The sequence below is a fragment of the Sinocyclocheilus grahami genome, unplaced genomic scaffold (genome assembly GCF_001515645.1).
Source record: "Sinocyclocheilus grahami isolate Dianchi unplaced genomic scaffold, SAMN03320097.WGS_v1.1 scaffold366.1, whole genome shotgun sequence".
Lineage (NCBI taxonomy): Eukaryota > Metazoa > Chordata > Actinopteri > Cypriniformes > Cyprinidae > Sinocyclocheilus > Sinocyclocheilus grahami.
Genome location: NW_015505545.1, coordinates 939,331 through 957,136, shown reverse-complemented (window position 1 = coordinate 957,136; position 17,806 = coordinate 939,331). Strand labels below are relative to the sequence as shown.

The window sequence follows — 17,806 nt, the reverse complement described above, 5'->3', positions numbered from 1 at the left end:
ATAAGATCAAGTTGCCATTCATTCTAGTCACATTTATTACTGTGATAATGAAAACACCAACTTGAGCTGCCACAAACATGCCTCACTCCACCTCATAACATTGCGCAATATAAGATTCCTTTAGTCTGAAACAGACATCGTTTGACCTGGTTTAAACCTTAGTCTGAACCAAAAATGTTTTAATGAGACGAAAAGTACTCAAGTGAAATCTGAGAGTATGATGCCAAGAATTCATCTTGTTGGCCTCAAGAGAGCACATGAGTAAACATAGCAAAGCTTCACATTGAGCCTTTCCTTACAAAAAAAAAAGCAATCATCAAAATCAGTTATATGTGAAGTGAATTAATTTTATATTTGCCTTGATTAGTGTACTAGTAAAATAATTTCAAAATCTAAGTATGTACCTGTGCTCTATTGTGAACCTACAAAAACTAGTTAAACATGAGATAGCATTTCATGTATTTGAGCACATTGTTAGAGATCTTGGATTGTGTGGGTGTGCGTGATGACGTCATTGGACGTGCGTGCTGCGGTTGGAAGAAGCTCCGCCCACTTGGCTATTTCCCCCACACAGGTGAATGGACGCTATTTAATGAATGAGCTCAAGTAACTTTTCAAGCGCCAGTTGCCACTTCTTTGTCTAGGTAAGTTGAGAATTATGTTTGTTTTTATAGACTTAGCCTACTAATGTTATGCTGATAACTTTCTGGAAATATTGTATATACGCCGTTATTTGTAAACATAAATTTGACAATGGTTTAAGACGTTTAAGAATAAATGTCACTTTAATATAACTGTTTAATGATGTCAAAGGTTAATGCATTTAATGAGACCCTTTCATTTAAAAATATTACTTGGCACATAGATAACTCTCCATGTAATACGAATAAGACCGTTTTTACTACATAAGCCTACTTCTAATGCCCTAATTCTTGTAGGCTACTAACTTTAATTAAACTCACTTTAATAGCGCTGATGGAAAGTTATTGTTCATTAGCGCGTTTGTGGATTGTTTTACAGTCTAAATGTTTTTATGTTAATTTCTCATTCAATGTTACTTTCTTCTATATGAGACTTTAGATTTAATAGCAGTATAATATTAAAGGCCTACATGCCTTAATGGTGGATAAGTAGTCTCTGAGCCTTCAGTTCATACAAAAGACTAATTGAATAATTGATGTATACCTGTCTTCCATCTCCCTCGTGATTGTCATCAGCCTGCCAGTGCCAAAAGGCCTGTTCACTCACAGATATTAGATTCCCCAGTGGCTGTGTAACCCCATTCTTGGGGAGATGGTGGGGCCCCTGGGGTCAGCAGGTGTCTGTGCAAACAGTACATGCTTTTAAGAATCGAAAAGGGCTATGCATTTTCACAAAATGTGCTTTTATTGAATACAGACAATGCATTCAAATGAATTTGAGCATGTATTCCACCAAAACACCAGCATAGATCCTCCGGTGTTCACATGTGGACTGTTAGACTTGGAGACTGCAAAATGTTTTTCTTTTTTTCCCCCGAGTATATTTTCTAAAGAGAAAAACAACAACATGGTTTCAAAACTGGAAGCAGCAATGGAAGGCCTGATTAAAGTGTTCCACACATACTCTTCCAAAGAAGGAGACAAGTACAAGCTAAGCAAAGCCGAGCTCAAGAGTTTGCTTCAGGGAGAACTCAGTGACTTTTTAGCAGTAAGTTTTAGCCATATTAAGTAGCATTAACGTTTAGTAATATTAATGTCTCACATGCATAATGGAAGAATAACTGTGTCCTGTTGTAGGCAAGTAAAGACCCCATGGTTGTGGAGAAGATCATGTCTGATTTGGATGAGAACCGGGATGGAGAAGTGGACTTTCAGGAGTTTGTTGTGCTGGTGGCTGCTCTCACAGTAGCATGTAATGAGTTCTTTGTAGAGAGCATGAAGAATTAATGTTTTTCCATGTCTCTCTTCAGCTGTGTGACATTTTTGTAAATGTTATTGATCAGAAATAAAGACTCTAGTGATATGCAGACAATATGTGTGTGTATGAAATATGGAAGTACAGTTGTGGAAGTGAACCGTCAAGTGTGCACAAGATGCAATGTTTTGTTTGGAGCCAGTGGTTCTCAACCGAAGGGCACAATATTACTTAAAATGATTTACAATAAGACAAAACAAGCGTAAAATAAGCTAAAATACATTATCAAGATTTAAACTGACATTATATTTCTTCTGTTTGTTCCCATGACAATTTATTCTAAAGAACCAGCAGGATTCGCACTGTCTTGAAACACCTAAATATGAGGGAATTTTGAAAGAGTGATTTCCAGACCTGGAAACGTCACGGAAATCAAATCCTAAAAGATCTTTACATTTTAATGAAACTTTGACCTCTAAAATATTTTATTTGGTAAAAAGTGTATTTGTGAGTTTTAAACCCTGTAATCACAAATGTCTAGAAAAGTCATGTAAATTAACTGAAAAACAATGTAAATGTATTATGGATTTAAATGGTTAATTAAATTACTTTATTGAACCATTCTAATACATCAACACTTCTAGTTGAAATGAGCAAAGAAATGAGTCTCTGTGACTGCAGCATACTTTACATACTAGAAATATCATGGGGGCTTTACAATACTGTCTTTGAAGGTTTGACCCGATTTTATATTAAGAGTGCCATCTATAGGTTAAAAAAAGACATGTCAGCCTTTTAATTAAGTGTTTTATGTTTTTATTTACAAATAGAACATTCATATATCTGCGATCATACAGTAGATTCTGGGTCTGAATATGTCTTTTGTAATAGAGATGAACCATAGACTATAGCAACTTTGCCCAGTGTAATATAAATCCAGTGCCTTAAAAACAATTACATAAAATAAAAAAACCACAAAACAGTTTGAGCGTCTTATGTCTTTAATAGAGTTAAAAACTATTAAAATCATATTAAAATTTCGAATTTAAAAGAAGAATTTTCCTCTCCTATTCAGACAAAATCTCATTTAAAATGTGAGAGTTTTTGTTTCTAAGTGAAGGAAAGCATGACGGGAAGAAATGACTGACAATGAGCCATTAATGGCTCACTCTGGAAAATGGAAAATCAGACCTCTAATTTCAGTTTTCAAATGTCAGATGGTTTGTGTGACGGTTCATTTAATGGCATTTTATTCATAAAATGTTACTGTTAATCTAATTATGTGGTTGTGATTCAGAACTTGGATTGGAATATCTTGGTGTATGTTATTTAATTCAGCTCTGTGCTTCTTTGGGCTTGACGGCCACCAGTACCAGGTTTCGTGGGGAAAAAGCAGCATCAAAGAGTGGGATGAGTTTACTCTGGAAACCTAAATATGAAAAAAACAAAGATGAATTCTAATTATGCAATAAGGGAATTTTGAAAGACTGATTTCTACACCTAAGAAAAGTGATCATGGAAACTTTATTGAATATAAGTTACGCCAAGATCTAAAATATTTTATTTTGTAGATACTGATATTTTTGAGTAAAAAAATAGCTGTAATCACAACTGACTAGAAAAGTCATGTAAATAAATGATAAATATTAATAGATTAATCATTAAGTTAATGAAACTTTTGAGATGTCTATCTCTGTAAAAACACACACACAATATACAAATAATTAATAATATTAATAAAATAATTTTAAAAAATGTATATTTTAATTACATAACCAAACATGTCAGAAAAAATACAGCAAAAAAAAGCTAATTTGGTCATTTTCAGCTCTTCATATGAGTGACTGGCTCTGCATTATTTACCTCTCTCCTGCAGGAAAATCATTCTGTCCAGTAACACTAGAGTTTCCACCACAGGTGCGAGGAGAAGAACCAGGCTGAAGTACGCCACCACTTTACCCTGGTGCGCTAGCATTGCATCCACAGTGACAGGGTCAAATGGGAGATCAGCAGGTAGGCCCACCCGTGGCAATGCCAAACGAGCATACCTGTGATAAAACAAAAGATAAAATTATATTGCAGCTGTCTAGTATCTCAGATGTACTTGAAAATATGAGTTTAACACGTGTCATAGAGATTTAGATTATTTCATTTAATAAGTCTACTGAACTAGTTTCTCAAGTCCTTCCTGTTCCAGGAACTGAAGCTCAGGGGTGAGTCACATATACGCCAGTTCTTTAAAGGGGTCATGAACTGGGAAACCAAAATTCCCTTGACCTTTTCCCATATAAGAGGTCATTGTACTATAAAAACATCATGTAAGTTTCAGAACTCAAAACTTTCTCGTCAGTCTAAAAACAGCTAATATTGAAGGCAGTCTGCCAAAAGTACTCTATGACTGCGTTTACATAGATTCTTAATCAGCGTATTGTCTTAATAGTGTTAAAATCAGAGTATTGTTGTCCATGTAAACATACTGTATGATGTAATAGTGTGGAGAAGCAGAAGATCAACGCTTGCTTGTACATCGAAGCCTGTTTATCCCCCGCCTACCGATTCGTGCATGTAGTGTTTACGAGAGAGGCGAATGCGCAGGTCTATGCAGAAACCAAATGATAAAGATGGCTCTGAAGACAACAAGACACTGTGCAGTGCCAACTTGTGGCAAAAAAATTTCTTTACATTGCCTTCCATCTGATCCCAACATTAGGAAAAAGTGGATGAACTTTATTTTTAATGAAGTTAAAGACCACGTCAGTAAGAACTCTGTTCACTTCATTTTACCGCAGGTTCTTTTACAAACAAGGCACAATTCGACGCAGGATCTTCAGAAAGACTGAAACTAAAAGACGATGCTGTGCCAACTATATTACTGTTACAACAAACAAGTGTAATTGTTTTTATTACGTGGTCACTATTGCTTTGTCTGTTAAACAGATCGTTTGATATGAGTATGTATGCGATTTTAACCTAAAACACAACAGCGTCCATCTGTGAAGGATGTAGGCTGTCAAACATAGGTGTTAGCCAATCATAGCAGTGGGCGTTTACTTCCGAGTCTACAATCCTCCACGCCTATTCAAACAGAGCGTTCTGATGAAGGGGGTCAAAAACAGTACAGAAAACTGCCTATTGTTTCAAAATTATGTTTTTTGATGTAAAAAGTCTTGATAACACTATAAGCGGACCTCAGAGAACAGTGCAAAATAATAAACAGAGGCAGTTCACCCCCTTTAAAGATATTATTATTCTTAAATATAACAATAAAGGCACTAACTCTGAAAATGACAGTGCGTGGGCTTTCCTAACACTCTGAACTCCTGGTCTGCGCATATCGGGCCTCTCCGCTCTGATGATGTTTTCTAAGATGGCTCTGTAGCAGTGTGTCCTCAGTAAGCCGCTCTCCTCTCTCAGTCGGTGGAGATAGTCCTCTATTGCATGACACGCTCCCTCTCGTGCCTTATAAGACAACTGGTGCCCTGGTAATCCACGTACCCAGTCACTCATCGGATAACCAAATTCTAAACTGGAATCCGCCACAGTGTCTGCAGAAAATGGGGGCTGGAAAACGCCAGGAGGGTTTGGGTTCTCCTGGGTTGAGATTTTCATGTAGCAGCAAGCGACAGATGTGATGACCTGAACGCGAGGGCAGGTGGCGAAATGACGCAGAAGTGTAGAGCTAAGGTCTCCACAAGCATGAAGACCGGTGAGTACAAAGCGACCAGGTTTTTTGGCACCACAATCAGTAACTGGTATGGTTTTACAGGTAAGCATTTCGGTCACCATCCCTAATTGGAAAACCCCAGTGTTTATTTGGGCTACGGAGTCTGAAGTATTGATGTCAGTTTTTTGAGTCGGCAATGTATTTTGTAACTCTTCTGCTTTGATTTGGCATGAATGCGGCTCTAGATTCAGCTCCTCCACCAGCTGTTTCTTTTCATATGGCCCAGTGGTTGCTCCAATACTGTCACTTTCAGTTGCTGTCACACCAAGCTGTTGAATGAAGACATCCCATGAAGCCTTTGGGTTGACCCAGCCCACCACATGACGAGAAGAAGGACCAGGTGCAGAATGAAGACTTTGAGCATTTCCTGACTACAACAGAGACAATGATGAGAAAACCTGTGGTTTAACAGTTAAGATGCAAAATAAAATAAAAAATAATTTCACAAAACATGGTCTGAGTGATAATGCAAGCTATATGTGTGTGTATCAATCTTTATGTAATATCAAAACAATGTTTACAAAATAGAAAATACATAATTAACAGATTATTTAATAGAATACTTCATGAGTGTAATACCTTTTGATTCTCTTTGGCGAGTGTCAATAGAAGCTGTCTATCAAATTTGGTAGCCATGAAAACAAGGTTAGGGTCAGCCTCAATTCCAGTGACATCCAGGCCGAGTCCAAAAGACAGAAACCGTGTCAAATGGCCCTGGAGGGATGGATCCAATTAAAGTGAATAATTTGCATATTTATAATTTAAAGACTGGCATTTTTACAATAATAAAATTAAACATGACATTACTTGTACCTGTCCAGACCCAACATCAAACACACAGCTACAGTTAGCCTGATCACACAACTTCTTGACCAGCTAAGAAAGACAGTTCAGCAGGAAAAAAATACATTTTAAATGATCTTTAGATTATCAAATAGTCTTAATGGAGTCATATTTCTTTAATAACGGCATTCAGAATCTTTCCACATTGACATTACATGCAGTATAATGTACCCATACCGTGCCTAGTCGGCGGATTTCGTGCTGCTTCTTGGGCTTGACGTGTTTACGGAAAATGTGTCCTAACAAAGAACTCTGACTCTGGTTCGACTGAAACTCCTCTGGCACTGCTGCACCCATGTCCTGACCATGCCCACTTGGTGCTTTACGTGGAAACGACAGCGCGTGTGCTGCTGTCCGCAGTGCCAGTAAGGACAGAGGCCACACAGATGGGTACCTAACAGACAGAATAAATACAACACCTTTGAATTTACTTCCATTTATATGTTTACTATATAAAATAGTTCAAATGTATTATATGTTGAACTTTTAAAAAAAGAAAGTCACACACACACATATATATATATATATATATAGGTGCACCTCAAAAAATTTGAATATCGTTATATCGTAATATAGTTACCTTTTTTTGTAACTTATTTCAAAAAGTGAAACTTTCATATATTCTAGATTCATTACATATAAAGTAAATTTTTCAAAAGTTTTTTTTGTTTTGTTTTAAATTTTGATGATTAGACCTTACAGCTCATGAAAGTCAAAAATTCAGTATCTCAAAATATTGGAATATTTACATTTGAGTTTCATTAAATTACCATCCCTACAGTATAAATTCTGGTTATCTCTTGTTCTTTGAAACCACAATAATGGGGACTTGGCAATGGTCCAGAAGACAATCATTGACACCCTCCACAAAGACGGCAAGTCACAGAAGTCATTACTGAAAGGGGTGGCTGTTCATAGAGTGCTGTATCAAAGCAAGTTAAATGATTTGTATCGTGAAAAGCACTACACAAATAAACTTAAATTGAAATGCAAAGTTGACTGGAAGGAAGAAATTGGATAGGAAAAGGTGCACAAGCAACAGGGATGATCGCAAGCTTGAGAATACTTTTTCACGATATTCTAATTTTTTTAGATGCACGCACCTGTATCTATATATACAGTGGTGGCCAAAATTATTAGAACACCTGACAGATCTGAAAATATTGAAATTTTTTTGCCTCCAAAACATGATTTCATTTCATAATGTTCATGAAACATGCAGATGGTTGCTCTGAGCACAACAAATATCAGATGGAGTCGTACTGTTTTTATCCACTTTTAAATTTAATATTTGGTATGTCCTATATATATATATATATATATATATATATATATATATATTAGGTATATTAATGAATGTTTGATTATGAGGGAATATACAAGATATACAAGGTTATTATAGTTAACAAACAAAAACCAAGAAAGAAACAAAACATTAACTGAAATAAAATAAAACAAAAACTTTTAATAAAAAAAATAATTAAAGAAATACACTAATGAAAATGACAAAAAACTCCATAAAATACTACAATTTTAAACAAAATTCAAATGAAAACAGAAACTAAAATATAAATCAAAATAACAATAAAACCATAAAAGCAACACAATGACACTAAAATAACACTGGTACAATAAGCAATTTTGGTATTGTGTTAGCTTGATCACCACTTGATGTCCAATGTAAAATATTGGTCCCAACGCAAAACCAGTTTTTGCAGACAACAAATTTCCTTGCATTCTAATTATATATTTGTTCCCTTCATGCATTTCTATCTGAAGAGTTCAGATGCAAAAGCGTCTATGTGCTGTCTGAAATTTTCATCTAAAATGAGCATTTTTTTTAATCAGGCTCCTATGTTTAGGTTCAGTAATTTTACTCTAATGGCAATGTATAGATCCTTCTTCTAGGCAATTAATGTGAAATGACTAAATATAGGAGCCTGATACAAATGCTCATTTTAGAAGAAAATTACAGGCTTTTGTATCTGAACTCTTCATCTATTTATCTCAAAGCTTTTTCTACAAGCAAATGCTCCAACGTGGATTTTGAGCAATGTTCTGGCTTTGTAACATTATCTTAATTTAAGGCAACTAGAGACAGATACAAAGAATAAACTCATTTACCGCCTGTCCTTAATCTCTTTATCCAGCAGCAGATCAGCGATCTGTGGGGGTGTAAGATCACCGAGGGCGTCCTGCCAGCTCACAGGCAGAGTGTCCCACAAACTCTCACTGAAGAACTCCTGCGTGGACGCACAAACACAGATACACTTTCACATGCACATACATATTTCAGCTGAAAGAAACCCAGCGGGATTGTCCGTTTACTGTTACACTCACACTTGAATTCTTGACAAACCTCACAACATAGCAGTTTATAATGCACAAACACTGAAATAGTACAAGAAGTTGTTGATTTATTACTATTATGTAGGAGTCTGATATGTGGCTGTAGGCTGACAGGAGCGAAGTCAGCTTCTCCGCTAGTTCTCTTTGCTCCTGCTCTGAAAAAGCCGCCACAAACATTTCTGCAGCACTAAAACCACCATGCAGGTTTAACTGGGTGCCCTTCAATATTCCGAGAAGTCATTTAATATAGAAACTTCAGTGGGAACGTATTAAGACTTTGGTGTTTACATGTAGCCATCCGACCACACGTGTCCGCAAGGGCACCGCCTAGTGATGTCCGATTCGTGAACAAATCAATGATTCGGTTGAACTGATTCACAAAACCGACCTAAACGATTCATTCACGATTGGGAGTTGACTCTTACTTGATTACGAACAATGCAGTTGTGTGTATGTTTTTTTTTGTACTAAAAAATTGTGTAAAAATACCAGAATCACCTTAATAATAAAAACAGCGTCGAAAACTTAAACAGTAAACAGAAACCTTTAGAATCACTGAAGTAGGTTTTGAACTGGTTCTTTGAAATGAACTGTTCGAAAGAATCGAACTTCCCATAACCGTTAAACTCCGACCCGGAAGTACATATGCAGGCACACGTACGACATGCTTATTTTGAACACAATCATAGAAAAAATAAATAAAAAACAAAGATCGCCGTTTTGGTTCAAATAATGGTATGTGTTAGGAAATGTTGAAAGTTTATGTCTATACGTTATAGAATCGCACAATTTATTTCGCTAGCGAATTGGCTAGATAAATTGTCCATCATGGAAATTTGCTTTGATATGCAATTCAAGAGCAATGTTCATAATCAGTTTATTTTAAAGACATTAACGACCTGTTGTTTTTATCCAAAACTTACAAGACTCAGGAACTGTAACAAAAATCAAAATGTCAAGTGTGTCTAGTAAAACTGTCAACTGTCCCTATATTGTGAATAGATGCTATTGTCTTTGCATAGCTTTAAAAACATCGTTTGTCATAAAAGGGGTTTTAGACTTTTACATGCCACGTTCAACCAATATGATTCGTCGTCTGAGCTCATTTTAAAATACATCTATATATTTTAATGTATAAAGACCAATTTTATACAGTGAAATGTTATTATAAAGATGTGTAAAATATTATTTGGATCATTTTGTAAAATATTATTTAGTTCGTTTCTGTTACATAGTTACGTTTTTTACGATTCATTGTAGTATTGTACTGTATTATTTATTTAATATTTTTATTAGTTATTTATTGTTAATACATAATTAATCTTTTTTTATATTATTTTTAAAAAATGTTAAAGGGGTCATATGATGCTTTTTTAAAGATCATTATTTTGTCTATTTGGTGTAACAGAATATGTTGACATGCTTTAATGTTCAAAAAACACATTATATTTCAAGTACTGTACATTATTGTTGGTCCTCTATGGCCCGCCTCTCTCAAACACTTTGTTTTCTACAAAGTCCCTCCTTCCGACAAGCGCAGTCTGCTCTGATTGGCCAGCTGACCCAGTGCATTGTGATTGGCCGAACATGTAATGCCCCTTACCATAATCGCGAGCTTCACCTTTCAAAATAAATGTAAAGACAGAGCCCGAAAGGGGAACAGAGTCGCGTGACAGACAGTGATGATGCTTGTATGTGTTTGCAGTACACAAGCCACGGTTAAGACTGACTCCACTGTGATGTGACCCAGTCTCTCTCTCTCTCTCTCTCTCAAACACACACACACACACACGCATTTGAACAGTCAATAGCAAATACTTAAACTAATAACAAAACAGTAACTGATTCAGAAGCGCCAGATTGTCATAGCAAAGTCAGAATTACCTCTTCTCCTAGGTTCACGAAACGGTCGTCCATAAAATGCATTGCTGTTCTGTTGTAAGTAATCTTAAAGATTCCTAAATGCATCTACTTCTGGAAGGCCAAATAAAGTGCTTTTGCTTTCGCCTAGAAACACACAGCGTCTCCCTGACATGCTGCTTCAACACTAACTGCGGTTACTGAAACCACACCTTCTTTCTTTGCGTGCACATTTGGGTGGCATTATGCAAATATTTCCACATAGTGAGGAAGATATGTGGGGGCGTGTTAGAACGAGCCGTTTTAGGGGGGCGTGGCAGAGTCTTATGTAACAAGTGTCTAAGGAATTGGCAATGATTTAATAAATTAATTGATGTTATTGCAGATAGAACTGAATTGATCAGAAGATTTAGAGATCGTAAAGGAGGTGGCGGGTTGTGGTGAGAAACAACAGACAGGCACAAAGTTAAATTTGTACTTGGAATGTAATTGTTCCTTCTGATATAAAGTGGAAATAATAAACAAAACAAAAGAAAGTAATTTACAATGTCATACAATAAAGATCAACCATGAAAACTTCCCTTGAGTGCACTCTTCTTTTTTTTCCCCCAAAACATATACACAGACTGGTCAGAAATGTCAGAAGGAAATAAAATAAAAAAATAAATGAATGAATAAAATAATTGACTTTTCTCTCAAATTATCACAGCTGCCCCAATAAGGACTTCGGGGTCAATCAAATGGTTTATGGGTAACCATATACCATCAATAGTTCAATGTTCTGTAAAGTACTGATCAGTTTCTTCTCTTTTCCCGTCTCTTTCTTTTTTTTATTGTCAGTTCCCTCAAGGAAGGGAAATTAATTCTTTAGATTAGGATCGTCTTGCTTCATAAAGCAAGGCTGATAATTGAAGGAAAGGATATTGTCCTCTTCTTTATGATGTGTCGTCTTTTTTCCTCTGTAGCAGATTTGGTTGGCTCGCATTTCAAATGTGAAGTTTCACAAGATGTCACAGAAGATCACAGGGGTGTCACGAATCCGTAGAATCAAGAAGGGAAAAAAAATAGAAAAAAACACAAAGAAAAAAACCTGGCCTGATCACAGACCAGAACATTCATTTAGTGAATTCAAGAATAATTTCACATGAAAGATCAAAACCAATCAAAATAACAATTAAACATACAATTACAAATACCATTTCTTTTTTTTACAACAATGGTATATATACAACTCTTTTTTTTCTTACTCAGGCACGTGACCAACAACGGCGTCGGTGAACTACAATGAACAATAACCATGCGGTTCACTATGGCCGCTTAGACTGAATGAAACTAAACAATAACACAAACATATATCATTTTTACAAGAAACTATATCAGTCATTTACCTCTATAATCGTATCTATATAATTTTACTCTCACACAGGCGTATGTTACCAACAATGGCGTCGTGAACGAGTAAAATCAGCTCATCTCTTCTGTCTTTGCGCATGCTCGTCACCACGCAGGGGGCGCAACGACAGAGAGCGCTCATTGGTCAATAACTAATCTTCTAAATAGGATAAATTGACTAATTTTTAAATGTTCTTTAATAACCTCTACACCTCTTTTCAACATTTATTAGAGAAATATGATGTTACTAAATTGTGAATAAATTAAATAATTCCCTTCAATTACACTTCATTTAACTGGGGTTACACTTAACTTTGATAAAGAATATCTCTTTGGTTTTGTGACTTTAGTCTTTGCAACTTCAGGGATCTTATCTATGCACAATCAGCTTGTAACACTCCAAAGAGAAAGGAAAACTTGAAATCGCATCATATGACCCCTTTAAGTCAATTATTTATTTAGTTAATTTTTATTAAATATATCTTGTTCATTATTTTTTATTATTTAAACAGTTTGTACACTTTTCTACAGAATGATTATCACAATCATTTTGTGTGGTCACGTTAGTTCTTTGCCTTAACAGTTGTTTTCTTTTTCTTTGTCTCTATTTAAGAGTAAAAGAACATCAAGAAGACACCTGCTGTAATCAACCTCTGAGGGTGTACAAGAATGTCAGGACTTACGTTGAACCTGGTTTGTGAGCCTAGTCGAGGAGGCAAATCAGGTCAAAACAGAGGAAATGCCAAGCATGAGCGTTTCCTTGGAAGGAGACATTACCTGATGCACAAGGGTTTGTTAAAAGAGAAACAAAATAAAAGGCGAAACAAAAAGAACAAGCTGAAAAATAAAAACAAGTCAAGAAACACGCAGCTCAATGGAGGTGATCAATCAAAACCAGGTGCTATTTTTCCTAAATTTACATCTTATCTGCCTAATAAGACCAATGAGCCTTCTAGTTCTGCACAGACTTTTTCAAGGAAATCCACATTTTCATTTCCATTCACTGCCTCCACATCTCAGAGGCATCCGACACACCAAGCGGCACCCCGCACTCTCGGACCTTTAAAATACGTGGCGTTGGACTGTGAGATGGTGGGCACAGGACCGAAGGGGTGTCGCAATGAACTCACCTGCTGCAGTACTGTCACCTACGAGGGTGATGTGATTTATGATAAATATATCAAACCCATCAATCCTGTGACGGATTTCCGCACTCGCTGGAGTGGAATCAGGAGGCAGGACCTACTCCATGCCATTCCCTTTGATCAGGGACAGAAAGAGGTATGAAAGAGCATCTCTACTTCAATGATCATGTTATATTGCATTTATATGTATAGAAGACACTTTTATCAAGCAAATAAGCTGTCGTTGTCACGTGAAATAAATGTTAACTGAAATAAAATATTTAAAAAACATGCTTATTTTACTTCAGCTAGTTGTCAGAGCATCCTTTCCCATTTCCTTTTAGTTCTTGATGTTATAAAATAACTAAAACTGAAATAAGAATGATTACAAATGATATAGACATATTTTTAAAAAACTAAATTATTAAAACTTTAATGAAAATGGAAATGGAAAATACAAAAATAGATATTTTTAAAACATTGCACACCCAGTACATTTAATGAAGGCTTTGAGGCTTGAGTTGTTTTTTTTGTTTGTTTTTTTAAGATCACATAATGTTATAATTTGTTTGTGGACATATTACATAATAATAATAATAATAATATGTAACATTCCTAGTGGATCAGTAAAACTATCACCATAGAAACATCAAAGTGTTAGAATCTTTGTTTTCGGATTTAAAACTATGGATTCAGTATATATTGGTAGAACAATATCTTATCAGTTATCAGCCAGTGTTATGTTTTAAAGTTTTGTGCCTGAATTTAGATGTTATTGTTTTTATATAATTTTATTGATTTATTTTTATTGAATTATTTAGACAAAAATATCATCCATTTATTCATTGTGCTCAAAATAAACCAAGTAATGACAAACCAGTAATAGTCTGATTGATTTTGTAAGGCTACACTCTTAAAAATAAAGGTGCTTCAAAAGGTTCTTCAAGCGATGCCATAGAAGAACCATTTTTGGTTCCACAAAGAACCATTCAGTCAAAGGTTCTTTAAAGAACCATCTCTTTCTTACCTTTTTTATAATCTGAAGAACCCTCTTTTGCCCCAAAGAACCTTTTGTGAAACAGAAAGGTTCTTCAGATGTTAAATGTTCTTTATGGAACCATTTAGACAAAAAGGTTCTTCTATGGCATCGTGAAGCACCTTTATTTTTAAGAGTGTACTAAGCATTATTATATTGCTCACAGATTGTGAAGATAATAACAGGGAAAGTGGTTGTGGGCCATGCCATCCATAATGACTTCAAGGTCTTAAAATATTTCCATTCTGCTTGCCAAACACGAGATACGGCACGGATTCCACTGCTGAACCAGAAAGCTGGACTGCCTGTGAATGAAATGGTGTCTCTGAAGAGACTCACTAAAGCTATTCTCAAAAAGGACATACAGGTGGGTTTAACTCAGCACAAAACGTTGTAATGTCTCAGCGGATGTCAGTTTCACCTGTGCCACACAGATCACAGTGCTTAGAGGAGTTCAGCTGTCACACATTGAAGACGGTATATCTGGAGTCAGTTCAAAGCAGCTCTTGGATCCTAGGATTGAGAGAGGACGAGTCAGACTATTTTTATAAAGAAAATAAAGACGGGCTTGGCTTTTAATTTTTTTTCCACTGAAAAACTCTCTCTTCTTATATTTTCAGACAGGGAAGGGAGGCCACTCATCAGTAGAAGATGCCAAAGCCACCATGGAACTGTTCAAAGTAGTGGAAAGCATGTGGGAGCAAAAACTCTCAGCTTTCAGCCTTTCAGCTAAAGCCATGGATCTAGCTCTGAATCAAAAAACGTAAAAGCTTTTTAAAGATAGGATTTTTACTTCCCGCCTTTTTTATCAGCTAAATATCTCAGCTATGCTTGGGTTTAAATACCACTAGGGGGCTCTTCAGTTTCTGTAAAAAAAAAAAAAAGTATTTTAATTTAACTATATTGGTTTTGTTGGCTGTTTAAAACAAATAATTGGACATCATGATAAACTGTCCACATTATGTTTTTAGTTCTGTTCAGAATCTTTACAGAAAGTAAAACAGAAAGTTAAAAAAAAAGAAAAAGAAAAAGCTCTCACTGTCTCTCTTTCTGATGTCTGACGAACAGGACGAGTCAGCATTCCTCTTCTACTCTGAATTCAACACCACCACATGAATTAAAGCTCCTCCTGTATTTAACTGTCCAAATGAACAGGGCCTCAACTGCTATCCTTGAGATTACAGTCAAAGCTCTTTTCCTTCCAAACCCACTTAATCATCAGTCAGTCAGTCCGGTCACACCACTTTGGTGATGTTTGGGAAGCAGCTGGATGTTCCTTGCCCACCAGTTTCCCAGCAGTTGAACAAGCTCATGATGGACTGATTTTTAGCCTTATTTGGGATTCTCTTTTGCAGAAAGGTTCAATCTAACATACTGTAGAACACAGTCTGATACTTGCATTACATACAGTAATCTCACTTTTCATAGATCATTTAGGCCCACACATTTAGAATGGCTGAAAAAATCTTTAGTGCAGTCCTAAAAGGCTCACTGGTGACTACTGTTATATTATCCATGAGGTTTGCCTCAGCCTTATTCTAAAGAATGGGTGTTTTTGGCATAGTGCCAAATGGGAAATTGTCTTGTTTATCTCTGTATCATACCAATGTTAAGTTTAAGTGTGACACCACATTAAAAAATATTAATGTATATTAATATATTAATGTATATAATATATTTTAACATGTAATTGATATTTTAGAGAATTAAACATTTATATATATATATATATATATATATATATATATATATATATATACACAGTATATATAGTGTCACATGATTCTTCAGAAATCATTGTACTATGCAGATTTGCTGCTCAATATTTTTATGGAAACTTGATAATTTTTTAAGGATTCTTTGAATAGAAAAAAACTGCATTTAATTGATATATAAACATTGTTTAAAGTCCCTTTTAATCAATTTAATTGATATATTAAATATGAAATTTCTCTTTAAATTTTCAAATTTTTAATGACTTGGTAAATCTGGGATGAAATGATGAAATTGCAATACTTTAAAGTTTTAATATTAGTATTTGCAATGTCTAAATTATCCTTTTGCAATTTTTTATTAATCTTGGCTAATATTAATTTCTAGTACATGTACTAATGAATTAACATTTCAAGTTTTATAAATAATCATTATGTGTTATGAATTAATATGAATTTTCAATAAATAATACATTTATAAAATAAGTATTATACACAAATAAATATTTAATATGCGTAATATATAATATTAATAAATGCTGTAAATTGTTCATTGTTATTTATTAGAGTATTAAATGACAAAAAATGTATGATACCTATTGCATTCACTAATGTTAAAGTGTTCCTGATGAAATTGGGGTTAATAGGATGTGCTGTAGCGAGAAGGCAGTCAGTGACTTCATACTTTCCCACTTGTGGCTTGGATGTGGATGGTAGTAATGTCTGTAAAACGGATCAAGTTTTAAAATCCTCAATGGCTGGCAGGCAGTGGTAATCTTGTGGTACAGAAAGAGGTACCCTTGCTTATTACTAAAGGATTACCATAATGCCAGAGCCAATAAATAATGCACTGTTGTTTTATTGTCTGGTCTAAGGCATATAGTTACTTACTAAAGGATTACCATAATGTAAGATCAAATAAATAATGCACTGTAGTTTTTATGCATATAGTAATTTTCTGTAGATGTTCAGAGTGATATTACCTGATTTTCATCTTCAGCATAGACAGTCAGCTGTGTTGATATGGTAAATTCCTCTTATGTTGAAGAATATGTGATGTACAAAACCATATTCACCCTCCTCTCTCTCTCTGTGTACAAACTAGCATTTGCATCTGTCATCCAGCCTCTCATCTATGAAAGTTTGCTACTGTTTTAACAGGAGGCCAGACTCTGGTCTGTTTTGTCCACATGCGGGTACATTCGCAGACATGACTCACAAATGGATCAGATTCAAACTTACAGATGTGAATCAGCAGTGACTCATGCCTCAAAACCATTTCAAACTGGTTCTTTCTCTGAATAAGCAGCTGTCTCATCATTACTGAAAGATCTAGTTATTAAAGCTCACCAACAGAGAGTCATGGAAGGTATATGCCCATACCCTGCTATACAGATGTGATATAGAGTTGCGCTGGTCCAGATTCATTTTCATCATAGCATTTAGCCATGACAGTGTTTACTATCTTAATATGCTTGCAGAAATGGATGCTTACATAACTATTTAATTCTCATTTACAATGTTGTTGTGGCCTAGCAATTGAGTGAACCAAAGCATTCATTGTGGCACTCAGCCCTTGGACTCTTGCTCAGTGCAAAGTTGATCCTTGCCTTAAATAGCTATTCTTACTCTGAACAATGGGTACATTCAGTGAGAGTGAAAGTTTCCTCAATATGTTTATTCATGCAACAAAAAGATTACTCTATACTAAGACTATGCGAGAAACTTGTTTGTTATTTGTTATTTCTGGACCAAACCTTAAGACAACCTAAAAATTTTGTTAAAGAAATAATTCACCCAGATATGAAAGATGCTGAAAATTTACTCACCATTAGGCCATTATTCGTTTTTTATTATAAACATGCAGCTT

General features: G+C 35.3%; 3 protein-coding genes across 4 annotated transcripts; 2 read left to right on the top strand and 1 right to left on the bottom strand.

Annotated features, from left to right (window-relative positions):
- Nucleotides 1-554: 554 nt before the first annotated feature.
- LOC107549247 (protein S100-A1) lies at nt 555-2,037 on the top strand. 2 transcript variants are annotated; one of them, XM_016230259.1, is made up of 3 exons: nt 555-643; nt 1,518-1,689; nt 1,779-2,037. In XM_016230259.1, exons 2-3 carry the CDS (start codon nt 1,549-1,551, stop codon nt 1,926-1,928), a joined length of 291 nt encoding a protein of 96 aa, XP_016085745.1. In that variant the 5' UTR covers nt 555-643; nt 1,518-1,548; the 3' UTR covers nt 1,929-2,037. The 2 variants fall into 2 exon arrangements, with proteins under 2 accessions (XP_016085745.1, XP_016085746.1); XM_016230260.1 differs by having other exon boundaries at nt 589-644; nt 1,521-1,689.
- Nucleotides 2,038-2,584: 547 nt separating this feature from the next.
- On the bottom strand, nt 2,585-9,141 carry LOC107549245 (protein RRNAD1-like). Its single transcript, XM_016230257.1, has 8 exons — nt 8,888-9,141; nt 8,588-8,706; nt 6,641-6,857; nt 6,434-6,496; nt 6,200-6,334; nt 5,174-5,991; nt 3,760-3,944; nt 2,585-3,325 (listed from the first exon to the last, which is right to left on the bottom strand). The coding sequence occupies exons 1-8, from the start codon at nt 8,987-8,989 to the stop codon at nt 3,231-3,233; spliced, it is 1,734 nt and encodes a 577-aa protein (XP_016085743.1). The 5' UTR covers nt 8,990-9,141; the 3' UTR covers nt 2,585-3,230.
- Nucleotides 9,142-9,443: 302 nt separating this feature from the next.
- On the top strand, nt 9,444-15,225 carry isg20l2 (interferon stimulated exonuclease gene 20-like 2). Its single transcript, XM_016230258.1, has 4 exons — nt 9,444-9,547; nt 12,678-13,345; nt 14,391-14,591; nt 14,845-15,225. The coding sequence occupies exons 2-4, from the start codon at nt 12,734-12,736 to the stop codon at nt 14,989-14,991; spliced, it is 960 nt and encodes a 319-aa protein (XP_016085744.1). The 5' UTR covers nt 9,444-9,547; nt 12,678-12,733; the 3' UTR covers nt 14,992-15,225.
- The last annotated feature ends 2,581 nt before the right edge of the window (nt 15,226-17,806 follow it).

Bases quoted from the DNA above. Each gene is read 5' to 3' on its own strand.
- LOC107549247 (XM_016230259.1), top strand. From the start codon at position 1,549: ATGGTTTCAAAACTGGAAGCAGCAATGGAAGGCCTGATTAAAGTGTTC. The intron at 1,690-1,778 runs GTAAGTTTTAGC...GTCCTGTTGTAG, and splicing joins AACTCAGTGACTTTTTAGCA to GCAAGTAAAGACCCCATGGT.
- LOC107549245 (XM_016230257.1), bottom strand. From the start codon at position 8,989: ATGTTTGTGGCGGCTTTTTCAGAGCAGGAGCAAAGAGAACTAGCGGAG. The intron at 6,858-8,587 runs GTAAATGAGTTT...TCTGTCTGTTAG, and splicing joins AAAGAGATTAAGGACAGGCG to GTACCCATCTGTGTGGCCTC. The intron at 6,497-6,640 runs GTATGGGTACAT...TGTCTTTCTTAG, and splicing joins AAATCCGCCGACTAGGCACG to CTGGTCAAGAAGTTGTGTGA.
- isg20l2 (XM_016230258.1), top strand. From the start codon at position 12,734: ATGTCAGGACTTACGTTGAACCTGGTTTGTGAGCCTAGTCGAGGAGGC. The intron at 13,346-14,390 runs GTATGAAAGAGC...TATTGCTCACAG, and splicing joins TTGATCAGGGACAGAAAGAG to ATTGTGAAGATAATAACAGG. The intron at 14,592-14,844 runs GTGGGTTTAACT...TTATATTTTCAG, and splicing joins TTCTCAAAAAGGACATACAG to ACAGGGAAGGGAGGCCACTC.